This window comes from Nelumbo lutea, chromosome 6 (genome assembly GCF_056320005.1).
Source record: "Nelumbo lutea isolate HS-2025 chromosome 6, American lotus-T2T, whole genome shotgun sequence".
NCBI lineage: Eukaryota > Viridiplantae > Streptophyta > Magnoliopsida > Proteales > Nelumbonaceae > Nelumbo > Nelumbo lutea.
In genome coordinates, this window is record NC_142689.1 from 52,674,495 (window position 1) to 52,688,095 (window position 13,601).

The 13,601-nt window shown below is 36.5% G+C and overlaps 1 protein-coding gene across 6 annotated transcripts in view; it reads left to right on the top strand.

The window, feature by feature from the left end:
- Positions 1-1,605: 1,605 nt before the first annotated feature.
- The window catches only part of LOC148848906 (CBS domain protein with a domain protein (DUF21)), a 34,893-nt gene continuing 22,897 nt past the window's right edge, over positions 1,606-13,601 (top strand). For 2 of the 6 annotated variants that reach the window (XM_088952528.1, XM_088952532.1), the window contains exons 1-9: positions 1,689-2,021; positions 2,155-2,369; positions 2,486-2,562; positions 2,655-2,738; positions 2,902-3,015; positions 3,129-3,215; positions 3,386-3,525; positions 3,621-3,708; positions 10,411-10,484. In XM_088952528.1, coding sequence (XP_088808654.1) covers positions 2,189-2,369; positions 2,486-2,562; positions 2,655-2,738; positions 2,902-3,015; positions 3,129-3,215; positions 3,386-3,525; positions 3,621-3,708; positions 10,411-10,484 — 845 coding nt within the window. In that variant the 5' untranslated portion in view covers positions 1,689-2,021; positions 2,155-2,188. Of the gene's footprint in view, positions 2,022-2,048; positions 2,370-2,485; positions 2,563-2,654; positions 2,739-2,901; positions 3,016-3,128; positions 3,216-3,385; positions 3,526-3,620; positions 3,709-10,410; positions 10,485-13,601 lie in introns of those variants that run through there. The other 4 variants (XM_088952530.1, XM_088952531.1, XM_088952529.1 and 1 more) reach the window with 4 other exon arrangements.

The following is a 13,601-nucleotide window of genomic DNA, read 5'->3' on the forward strand; positions in this document are numbered from 1 at the left end:
ATTTAAGGTATATCATTCATCATCTTCTCATTAAATCGTATATTAAATAAATGAGCTTTGTGGGTGTTTCTTGACTAAAATACCTCTACTTTTGAATTTGTTCATTCTTTAATTGTTAGTGCAAAAAATGTAATTTAAACTGTTACTTTTCACTTCACTCAATTCCCTCTCGTTAAGGCTTAGTTTGGAAGGAATATAAATACAAATATACAGTATAAATCTATAGAAAATAAAACAAAATATAAGGTTTCGCGCTCTACATATTTGCATTTGTTCTCCTTCCAAATGAAGCCTAAGGTGTTAATTTCCATTCTCCGTCTGATAGATCTTTTATTTGAAGTATTTTTGTTTTTTGCCAATAAATTATATTGATTAAATCTTTACTCAATAATTTTAACAATACAAAACCTACGTGTTCAAACCCAACATGAAAACTAAGTTTTCCTTTTATTTTTTGGTAGATACATAGTTTTGCAATCTAAGTCAAATGGGTCAACCAACATTGTCATAATTAAATAACAAAAAAATCTCTAATATTATGTAACTCATCATATTAATTAAAATATATAAGTGAGATAACTACGTTATTTTTATCAATGATAGAAATAAAATAAAAATTTTAACTAAGTCATAAATAAAACTATTTTTTAAGTGCAAGACCTATACGTGTGATTGGGCGGGCTAAATCTGAGCCTTGGCCAACCCAGTTTGCAATTTTAGATGAAATAACTTGGATTTTCAGTCCTCAAGCTAGGTTTGAGCCTAGGCCCAAAAGTTTGGGCTCCTCTTTTTTTTGACTTGTGGCCAAGAGCCTTAGGTAGCTCGAGTCTAGCCTGACTACATACATAAATACATACTTGGCACCAAAAAATACATACATACATGGACACACATTTGTATATATGTATATATATGTATATACACATACATTTATGTAAATTTTAGGATGGAGATGATTGACCAATTCAAGCCCAAGCCCAACTTAAGTGCATAAAATTTCAATGCAGGCTTGAGCCTTAGGACCAATGCATAGTGTTGGGCCTAGGTTGATCACAAATTCGGCCCAACTTGCACAATTTGCACCTTAATGGTCCAATCATTTGGGTGAAATAGATCAGCCAATGATGTCATAATGAAATACTAAAAAATAAAAAATAAAAAATGATAGAATTGCAAAAACAAAAATATAAAAAAAAATGGCATATATACTCAAATACTATAAATTTGTCATAATTAAAAAAAAGTGTGATAAACAAAAATTATTTTTACAATTAATTATAAATAGAATAGAAAGTTTTAAAGTTCCCATAATTGAGATTATTTTCTCTTTCAAATCAAAAAATTTAGAACATGAAGTCATGATCATATAGTAAAAACTTAAAAAATAGATAAAAATTACAAATTATAAAAAATACTAATATTTGAAAATAAATGTACACGTCTCTAAAATTAATAAAAGCATCAGTACATCATGTTCTAATTACCAATTGTACCAAATACAACCCTTCAAGGGTGGTAATAGTCACGATTCAGGAGGGGGTAAACGACCTTCTACCAAAAGAAAAAAAAAAAAACAACAAAAAGAAAAAGCGGAAATGGTTGTGTGATGTCTGCCATTTTCACCCTTCGTTGGCCAAAAAATTTCAAAAAATGCAACTTATAACGGTAGGGTTCACACTGTTAACTTCACTCAGAGCGATTGCTTTGGCATGATCGTTACCGGAACCATTCTGAGTTCTCAGTTCTGACATGCCTGCCCCATCTGGCCATCCTTTCCATATATTAGCCAGAAATCAGCATCACAACTCTGGTTTGGTAATGGACGGTCCAATACGAAGGTGGATCCCTGGATATATATATATATATATATATATATATATATATATATTTGGGTTTTTATTATTTGATTCCTCTACTTCCTCTTCGTCACTATCTTCAGCTAATTCCAACATTTTGCTGTTTGTCGGGCAATGGTTTGTTTTTGATACGAACAATATACTATTACATGCGCTTGATTACAGGTTTAAATCGACACTCAACCAGCTCGCATCTCAAATCCTTCAGTTCAGATTTCCCTAACATTTCCATCGTTTTTCGTCTTCTTCTTCTTCTTCTTCTTCTTCTTCTTCTTTCCATCACCTAATTACCAACTAGTAAACTGAACAGTTGAGCATCGGAAGATAAACGCATGGCTGCGAACGATGAACGATGTTGCAGGCCTATGTTCTGGGTCTACCTGATCATATGCGGGGCCCTGGTAGCGTTTGCTGGTTTCATGTCAGGTCTTACTCTGGGACTCATGTCCCTCAGTCGACTCAATCTCGAGGTCCTTGTTAAGGCCGGTCAGCCCCAGGATCGGAAGAATGCTGGTTACTCTTTTTAGTCCTTACTCCATTACTTGAAATTCAATTTTTTGACGAAGAAAGAAAGAGAACGGAACTAATTGATGTTGGTTTTTCTTCGTCTATGCTTTCTCTATCCACAGGTAAGATCTTGCCTGTTGTGAAGAACCAACACTTGCTCCTTTGCACGCTCCTTATATGCAATGCTTTGGCCATGGAGGTATATATGCTTGCACATACAGTTTCTTTCTTTTCTAAGTGTTTTTTGTGTTTACTAATGAATGATCTGGTCTTTAATTTGCGTTGTTTAAGGCGTTGCCTGTGTTTCTTGATGCACTTATTCCGGCTTGGGGCGCGATTTTGGTATCTGTCACACTCATACTCTCATTTGGAGAGGTATATATCATCTTGAGTGTTCGATCCTTCTAACTGTTTGATATATTATTTCAGTGGAACCAACTCCGTCGGAGTTCATTTTAATTCATGGTTAATTGTCTAATGCGATGCAATTATATACTTTTTTTTTTTCTTCCTTTCTTTCCCTCACAATCATGTCCAGATCATCCCTCAAGCTGTGTGTTCTGGTTATGGACTCAGAGTTGGGGCAAAAATGGTTATGCTTGTTCGACTACTTCTACTAGTGTTCTTTCCCATATCCTATCCAATTAGTAAGGTAATATTTTACTAGAGATTGATTGCTGGGTGAGAGTATTACAATAAAATTTGCAAATTATATGAGAGAAGATGTCAATAAAAGCATTGAGATTTCCTGTTTGTTAATTACAGATACTGGATTTTCTTTTGGGGAAGGAAAGCTCTACACTTCTAAGACGAGCAGAGCTGAAGACATTTGTGCATATGCATGGAAACGAGGTTTGCCACAGATATCATTATAAAGCTGATATCAATCACTGTCAGTATGATGAAAATTATATGAGCTTATCAATCACTGAAGATGAGCATTTCCTTTGTAGCTGGGAATCCACTATCTTGAGTCTTTGACTCTTGATACTTAAATGCTTTCATAATTCATTTTTATTTAGGAAGGGAGAGGTGGGGAGTTGACGCGTGACGAGACTACTATTATATCTGGAGCACTTGGTTTGACGCAGAAGACAGCTAAAGACGCTATGACTCCCATATCAGAAACTTTTTCCCTTGATATAACTGCTAAACTCGACAAGTATGGGCCGAATTTTTATGGTTACTAGTTGGTAAATTTATCTATCTACGATTACGTACTGGCTTTCTTGTTAGATTGATGACTTTGTTTTCTAGGCATACAATGGGTTTAATAACGAGCAAGGGGCACAGTCGTGTACCTATCTACTCTGGAAGCCCATCAAACATCATTGGTCTTATTCTGGTAACCTCCATAACAACTCTATGTATCTAAAAGATACCGTGTTTTTTTATCAAAATAATTGAATTTGTTAGTAAGGAAAATTTATGACAGGAAAGAGATAGTATTGGAAGAGTTTTGATCAATCAAAACCCATGACAAATTACACTTGATTGGCTATCACATTTATGATACCAGTTGATTGATCAAAAACTTTTTTAATATCATATCTTTCTGATATTATAGTTGAACCCTAGTTAGTATATCAAACCTGTCAAATATATGGGGCGTATTGTGTAGTATCGGCAGGCCTCGATATGCAAAGTTTCTTTGGGACTTTTAACTGTTTCATGGGTGGGTCTAAGATTGACCCTCTGAGTCATAAGCTATTAAAATCATGGTTTTAAAAAATGACCCAGAAATGGAACCATTCTGGTCATCGGTTTTTGGGTCAATGGTTTGACCGTCTGATTTGAATGGATGGCCCATTCTGACAAAAAAAATAAAAAATAATTAAAAATAAAAAAAGCCAAAAACCGTTAAACGGATTGATAGTTCAACTGCCTGGATCAATGGCGCATTGACTGATTTAACGGTTTTTGGCTAAGAGGTTTGAGGTAAAACAGAACTGATTGCTTAGACGGTTCCTGTGCGAAATGGTCCGACTGTTCAGGTCAATAACGTTTAAAAAACCATGATCAAAACAGTACACATGTTTATGTATACCGGATGTATTGATACTTTGGTGTAACTTATATGGTTCTTGCTCTCCAAATAATTGTTCTTTTAATTTTCATGCTGCATGCGCCTTAAGTTTCTTTGTTGTAAGTATTTATTAATTCGTATTAGATGGATGCGGCTTAAAATACTTTTCCGAGCTCCAACTAAATGTAAGATATAATCTAGCTACTTTGTCAATTAAAAGCTAGTTTTTCCCTTCTATCATATGTTATATTGACCTTCATCTGCTGCTTTTGTTTTGAAAGAAACAAGTAAGACTGGAGATTAATAAACTCTTGGGACATGGTATTCTTTTTTAGGTTGCATTTGGCATTTCTCATTTTAAGGATTAATCTCTTTTTTGTTGTTTGTTAAGATGTGCTGAATAGGGGTAGTTTAGTCTTTTTTTGTTTATTAAGTAACTTGCTTATGTGGCAGTGTTATTAGAGTTACTCTGCCCACACTTAAGTAAGGGCATTGCTGTCTTTGTAAACATTATTAGAATCTAATATAGATTAAGGGGGTCGACTAGATGGGTTAACCATCAAATTTTCGACAGACCCATCATCTTCTCTTTTTCTTCTTCTTCTTCTTCTTCTTCTCCTCTTCCTGTTCGGACTAATGTAGCAGCAGTCGAAACATGGTATCAAAGCCATGCTCCTGACCTAAATCAGTTGATAAAGCACCTCAGCATTGTTCGTGACTCTTCACCTTCATTTCTGGTCAGTCGATGGAGAGAACTGGTTCGCCCTAGGTCAGAAACATTACAGCTTTTCTCTTTGCTGCGCATAACCTTCTTCAACAAGGAAAGTGACTTCAGCAGTGAATGGTTGATTGATATTCTCAAAGGAAGGTCGGTTCTCTCTTCTTCTAGTGTTACTTATATTTCTGGGTAGAAACCCTAGAAGAAGTTGTTAGTATTGAGTAGAACTTAGAGAACTAGGTTCATTGTTGCCCTAGGAAGGGCTGTATGTAGTAGCCGAATGGTGTAGGGCTGCTGTAAGTTGTTGAATGGTGTTAGGGCTGCTGTAAGTGGCCGAGTGGTGTAAGGTAGAATGCAATGACCTTGCCAAACTCCTTGTGGTTGTGTAATGCCCTCTTAAGTGTGTTAAACAAGTTTGATCTGGGTGTAACAGATTTGGCTGTGTTGTGGTGCTTGAGTGGTTGTAAGAGGGTCTCTACTTGTGATTAGTGAATGGTAAACTGATGCTTATGTGGGACGTAAGTATGTGAAGTCAACAGTAGTGTGAATAAGAACAAGTGTGTACTTCCATTGTGGTGTTTAGAGGCTGCAATAGGTGTTGAAATATCAAACTGTGAACAACATCAATCAGCTTGTAGCTGAGAAGTAAGTTAGAGACAACTGTGAAAGAGTACAATGGCAGCAATAGGAGATGTCTACAATGATCAGAAACCTAGTGTAGTAATTTCCTCCGACTACCTAGGGGTACAAATGACCTCAATTAAGCTAAATGGGGAGAATTATGTTCCATGGGCTAAATTAGTGGAAGTTTTTCTCAAGGCAAAGAAGAAAGTAAAGCATGTAAGAGATGAGAAGCCACCAGTTGACTCTCCAAGGTTTGATGATTGGGAACAAAAAGATGCTCAAATCATGACTTGGCTGTGGAATAGTATGAAACCCAAAATCAGTGCCAACTTCATGTTCCTTGATACGGCTAAGGATATATGGGAGCATGCTAAGAAACTATATTCTGGACAAGATAACACAACAAGAGTATATTAGCTGTATCATGAGTACTTTGATTTACAATAAGGAACCAAAACACTAGAAGAGTACTATGCCTGCATGAAGAATATAAGGAATGAACTCAATGTCTATCATCCCCTTACTCCAGATATTCAAGTTCAGCAACAGCAAAGGGAGCAGATAGATGTTACAAGATTTTTAGTGGGGCTGAAGTCGGAATATAAACCAGCTAGAGCTCAAATATTGGGGGGCTCTACTCTTCCTATACTTGAGGAAGTATTCTCAAGATTTCGTAGAATTTCTTTAGGCCAAACAGAGTACCCCACACAGTATGATAGATCAACACTTGTGACAGATAGAGGTGGTGGACATAGTACAAGAGGGGGAGGTCATTCCAGAGGGGGCCGTGGCAATTCCATGATTGGTCGGGGTGGTCGTGACTCAGGGGGAGGCCGTGGCAGAGGAAAAAATAACCCTACAAGGAAGTGTACTCATTGTGGTAGGGATGGACACACAGTGAATTTCTATTATGACCTACATGGCCCTCCCTCTAAATGGGCTAATCATGCTATAGTAGACGACGTTGCTATTAGTGACAGTAAACTGGCAAACCGAACACCTCCCACATCTACATCTACTTCTGGGAGGGAGATGGTGAGTGTTCCGCGTGATGAGTATGAATGGTTCCTTCAAACTACTTCATAGCATACCACTGCCACACATGCCCAATCAGGTATTGTTTGCATGTCATCTTGGATTATTGACTCTGGAGCCTTAGATCATATGACCGAGACTCCAGGTGTGTTCTCTTCTCTTTCTGAAACCTCCACATCACAAACTGTTACACTTGCCAATGGGTTCTCATCTCCCATCTGTGGTGTTGGTAATGTTGACTTGGTTTCTGTCCCCTTATCATCTGTTTTATATGTACCTAAGTTTCCATTCAATCTTATGTCTGTTAGTAAAATAACCAAAGCTCTTAACTATTCTGTTACCTTCTTTCCTTCCACTTGTGTTTTTTAGGATCTCAAGACGGGGAAGAAGATTGGTGGGGGGCATGAAGCTGGTGGATTGTATTAACTTGACGGCGGTGGATCTTTAATTGCACTTCAGACTTCCCTTACTCCTCTGCAATGGCATTGCCGACTGGGACATCCATCTCTCAAGGTTCTCAAGATGTTGGTTCCATCATTGAGTCAGTTGTCAGTTTTACAATGTGAGTCATGTCAGTTTGGTAAACACCGTCGTGTGTCCTTTAGTCCAAGAGTTGAGAGTCGTATGTTGAGTCATTTTTCTTTGGTTCATTCAGATGTTTGGGGTCCAATTAAAATAGTCTTATAATGAGTACAAATATTTTGTCTCCTTTATTGATGATTGTTCAAGAATGACATGGATTTACTTAATGAAAGAAAGAAGTGAATTATTTTCCATTTTTCAAAAATTCCATGTTGAAATACGCACACAATTTGGTGTTCCAATCAAAGTTCTCCGTTCAGATAATGGTCGTGAATACTTTCTTACTGCATTTCAACAGTATTTAGAACAGCATGGCATTATTCATCAGACCTCGTGTGCTTTCACCCCTCAACAAAATGGAGTGGCTGAATGGAAGAATCGTCATCTTCTTGAAATTGCTCGATCTATGCTTCACCACATGAATGTTCCTAAACGTTTTGGAGTGATGCTATACTCACTGCGTGTTTTCTCATTAATCGGATGCCCTATTTTATTCTTCATGGTCGGTCCCCCTTCTCCATCTTGTTTCCCACTTTATCTCCGTTTCCATTAACTCATCGTGTCTTTGGTTGTGTGTGTTTTGTTCATAATCTAAGTCCTGAAATAGACAAGCTAGATGCACGCTCAATTAAATGTGTCTTCCTTGGCTACTCTCGGACTCAAAAAGGGTACAAGTGTTATAATCTCATTGCCCGAAAGTGCTATGTCTGCCCTGATGTCACATTTTTTGAGTCTGTCCCCTTCTTCTTCAGTCATGAAGCACCCTTGTCCTCACCCTTACCTCCTCTTCCTCTTCCTGTCATTGATTCAGTTCTAGAGGTTGTTGTTGGAATAGACTCATCTCCTCATCCAATGCAGGTCACCACTAAACGACCACCGATCCAACAAGTGTATACATGTCGAACGACACCGGCCCCTCCTCCTACTTCTACCTCATCTACGGATCCTCTCATGGCTCCTATTGCTGAACCATCAGATCTTGACCTACCCATTGCCTTACGGAAAGGTAAATGTAATTCTACACTCCATCACATTTCCAATTTTGTTTCATTATCTCGTCTTTCTACCTCACATCGCCAGTTTGTTTCACTTTTGTCTTCTATTTCCATACCTAACATTGTTCAAGAAGCTCTTAGTTCACTTGGATGGCGGTAGGCAATTGAGGAGAAACTTTCTACTCTTCAACATACTCAAACATGGGAACTTACTACTCTCCCACGTGGAAAGCATGTTGTGGGCTGTAAATGGGTGTATACTGTGAAATACTTGCCAGATGGTAGTGTGGAGTGTCTGAAGGCCAGACTTGTTGCTAAGGTTACTCCTAGTTGTATGGTGTGGACTACATGGAGACATTCTCTCCGGTGGCTAAAATTGGTTCCGTTCGTGTCCTAATTTCCTTGGCAGTTATGTATGATTGGCTTCTCCTTCAACTTGACATAAAGAATGCCTTCCTCCATAGTGATCTAGTGGAGGAGGTATATATGGAGCAACCACCTGGGTTTGTTGCTCAGGGGGAGGGTGGTAAGATGTGCAAGCTGATGAAAGCAATTTATGGGTTGAAGCAATCTCCACGTACTTGGTTTGGGAAGTTCAGCGAAGTGGTGAAGAGTTTTGGAATGAAGCAGTGCCAGGTTGATCACTTAGTGTTTAACTATGACTCAGAAGCTGGGAAGATTTTCTTAGTGGTCTATGTGGATGATATTGTCATCACTGGTAGTGATAAATTGGGGATTGGCAAATTAAAGGTATTTATGCAAAATCATTTTCAAACAAAGGACCTTGGAACATTAAAGTATTTCTTGGGAATAGAGGTTGCTAGGTCAAAACAAGGTGTGAATCTGTGCCAAAGGAAATATGTCATTGATCTATTGGAAGAAACATGATTGTTAGGTGCAAAACCGGATGGGACCCCTATGGAACCAAATGTTAAGTTGAGTTGTGACACAGGAGAAGTATTTGAAGATCCTGGAAGGTATAGACGACTAGTGGGAAAGCTGAATTATCTGCCTATCACGAGACCCGACATTTCCTTTGCAGTCAGTGTGGTGAGCCAATTCATGTAGAACCCTTGTATACCTCATTGGGATGTAGTCCTTAGAATTGTGAGGTATCTGAAAGGAGCTCTAGGCTGTGGGCTATTGTATAAACCAGGAGAAAACTTGAAGTAGTTGGATATACAGATGCAGACTGGGCAGGCTCAATGAGTGACAGAAGATCTACTACAGGCTATTGCACATTTTTGGGAGGAAATCCTGTGACATGGAAGAGTAAAAAGCAGACGGTTGTAGCCATAAGCAGTGCTGAAGCCGAATATAGGGCCATGGCTCACACTACCTGTGGATTAGTGTGGCTGAGGAATTTCCTACAAGAAATTGGGTTTCACATGGATAAACCTATGAAATTGTACTTTGACAACCAAGCTGCACTCCATATCTCATCCAATCCAGTCTTTCATGAGAGAACAAAGCACATAGAGGTTGATTGCCACTTTGTGAGAGAGAAGGTTCTTGCCGGAGAGATAAATACAGAACATGTGGACTCCAATGACCAGTTGGCAGATTTGTTTACAAAAGCTCTAAGCTCAGGGAAAGTGAACTATCTATGTAACAAGCTGGGATTATATGACATATATTCTCCAGCTTGAGGGGGAGTGTTAAGATGTATCGAATAGGGGTAGTTTAGTCTTCTTCTGTTTATTAAGTAACTTGCTTATGTGGCAGTGCTATTAGAGTTACTTTGCCCCACATTTAAGTAAGGGCATTTTTGTCTTTGTAAACATTATTAGAATCTAATATAGATTAAGGGGGTCGACTGGATGGGTTAACCATCAGATTTTCGACATACCCTTCTTCTTCTCTTTTTCTTCTTCTTCTTCTTCTCCTATTCCAGTTCGGACTACTGTAGCAGTAGTAAAAACACTGTTAAAAATTTAGTATTTATTGAGACATTTTAACTGTAGAAAAGAGATAAATCCTTAAAATAAAGAATGCCAAATGCAGCCTTAGTCTTATTCGATGGAAATGTTTTTGCATTATAAATCACATCATTTCTTTTGGTTATAGGTTAAAAATTTGATCAACTGCCTCCCTGAAGATGAAACTCCGATTAGGAATTTAACCATCAGGAAAATCCCACGGTAAGTTGTTTCTTTCTTTCACCATCCGAAGTACCGCGTTCCTTGTGGATTAGTGTATGGTGTTCTTATAATTAGGAGAAACTTATTTACACTTTACATATAAGGAGGCCGTTAGTGAATGCTGTTCCACTCTATAGAGGGTATTGAGAGGTGGAGGCTCAAACCCATGTTTTTGTACTTGCCATCATGAGATTTTATCATCTCACCTAGCAATGTCCCCTAACCCATTTCATATGTATACATTTTTGTTGGGATAATGTTCAAAAGAACCCTTAAGCAAACAAACCCATTTGAGAGGGTTTCAGCATTGATTGAGCCGCATTGACTGGGCGGTTTTGAAGAAGCTACCTAAGATACTTCACTGGAAATTTGATTTTTCATCTCATGTAAGCTTATTTTGGGTTTTATGATATTTTACTAAATATGGCTTAATAGACTTTTGGATTTTTCCACTCATGTATAGAGGTGTAAATCGAGCCATGCCAGGCTAGCACGACATAGCTCATCGGCGGCCTGTGCTTTTGGCAGGCCAGGCCATTTTTGCTACCTCTGGGATGCTTTAGAGGTCCAGCCTGGCATGGCCCATGCCATGGGCCCAGGCAGCCCAGGCTGTGCCACATTGTGCCATAGGCTGGGCTGATTTGTGGTCTGAGCCTTGAGAAGTATATTTTTAAAAAGAAATTGAAAAAATATGAAAAATTTAAAATAAATTAACAATATAGACAAAAAATAAAAAAAAAAATCTTAAATTCATAAATATATATATATATATATATAGCTCGACACTTCAACAGTTGAGAGAGACCTCGATTTGGCATCTCGACAATTGAGGGGGACCTTGGCTGCTTGAGAGACTTGATCAAGGGTAGTCAAACTCGAACTTTCGAGCTTTTGACTCGAGCCATGCTCGAGTTTGATCTCAAGTCTCTAATTCAAATCGTGCTCGAGCCTGATAATTTATGACGAGCCCCTGCAATGCAATGCCCCCTCCACTAGTATATATTATGAAACGATTAAGTCCCAAGTCAGCACCTCTCTCCTTTTCCCATTCCCCCTTCTCTCTTCTATCCTTAAACCTCTCTCATTTCTCCCTCACCCCTTCCCAATCCTTCCATGTAGCCATGTGGCAACTCTCTCTTGTTTACTAGAGTCTAACTTCAACTCTCTCTCTCTCTCTCTCATGTTCTTAAACACTTGAACAAATCCCTCCTAAAATTTCTCTTAAGCTATCTCTCCCACCTAAAATTCCTCCTAAAATAACTCTTAATCTATCCAATCTAGCTATGTGGCAGCACTATCCCCTATTTTCTCCTAAATTATCTCTTATTATCTCTAATTCCTATATTATCTCCTAAATTATCTCTAATTCCTAATTTTCCTCTCCCCCGCTATTCATTTATGTCTATCTAAAGATAGTTTGAATTAAAATATTTAATAATTATTTAAATATTATAACAAAATTATGCAATAACTTTAAAATATTTATTAAAAATGAAAAAATAATTATAATAGATTTAATAATGTTTAGATTATTAACAATATAAATTATAATATTATGGATTAAAAATTTCAGTAACAAAATCATTTAAATAATAAAAACCTAAAATATTTAAAATATTATTTAAATATTTAAATAACAAAATATTAAGAATAGAAAAATAATTATATAAAAAATATTTAATATTATTTAATAGCTGAATTGTATTTTAAAAATTCAATAACAAAATTATTTAAATTGCTTTTTAAATAACAAAAGTCAAAAAAATTAAAATATATTTTTTAAATATTTCAATAACTAAATATTTTAAATAAAAGTATTAAAAATAGCTAAATAATCATATAACAAAATATTTAATATTATGTAATAACTTTCAAATAATTAAAAATGTTAAACATTTTATTGTATTTATTTTGTAATTAGTGTAATTATTGTATTTTTATTATTTATTTATTATCTTTTTGTTATAAATTTATTGTGTATTTTTGCTATAAATTATCAATAACTATCAGAGATTAAAGTATTATTACTTATTAGAGATTTAACTATTAATTTAGTTGAAATTATGAATGTTCACGGGTCACTTCGGTTGTATATTGTTTGGCCAACCAAATGGACTTGGTTGGGTTGGGGAGTTGGTCACCCAAAACCGGCTGACCATTAGTGCAAATTGACCAATTCAGGTTGTATCAATTTAGGTTGGTTTTCGGTTTGGTTAGTTGGTTCAAAAAATTTTAACTTAAAAATTTAAATTTAAAAATTACAGTAGTACTATTGAAAAAGTAAATTAAAAAATTAAATTTATAATATAAAATATTTTAGACTTAAAATATTGGAATTTCCCACTTTCCCATATTAGAAAATTTATATTTAAAATGTAAAATATTAATATATATCTATGGTTACGTCGATTCGATTTTGGTCAATTTACAAATAGCCAAATCAAAACTGACCCAACCTAATCGAATTGAAAAATTATTGAACCTAAGCTGATTAGAAATATTAGAAAGCCGACGAACTCGGGTCGACTTGGGTTGGGTTAGATGGTTTCATTGGTTTAATGAATAACCGTAGTTAAAATTAATTATTATTATTTTTGCATTGTAAAATTAAATTAAAATTACTATATAAAATATAAATAATTATTAATTTTTTAAAAAATTAAAATATAAAACTTGTCTAGTCTTATGTGTTTCTATTGTTTAATTTTCACTTAACAAAACTTGTGGGCCAGGTGGCACGGATCGTATCATGCTTGTCCATGGGCCTGGATACCCAAGCCCGGCATGACCCACATACCGTTATGCTGAGGCGGACCAAAATTATGCCGGGCCTCGACTGGCATGTCCCGATTTACAAACAGAAGACGCTGTGTTAAAGCCCTCGCAAATGGGCACTAATCTGTTTAAACCATCCAGCTGTCTGACCCTCTTAATTTGAGGATTTAGATGTGTGGAAATGACAATAAATGTGTGGTATGTGTGTATTGGATGACAATGTCCACTGATTTTGGGATGAATTATAAAAGGTTTCATATGCCTTTAGGTTGTGTTTGGTTTAATGGAGTTCAATGATTTCTACATTGAACTCCATTAAATTATACAAGGTCCCAAGCTACT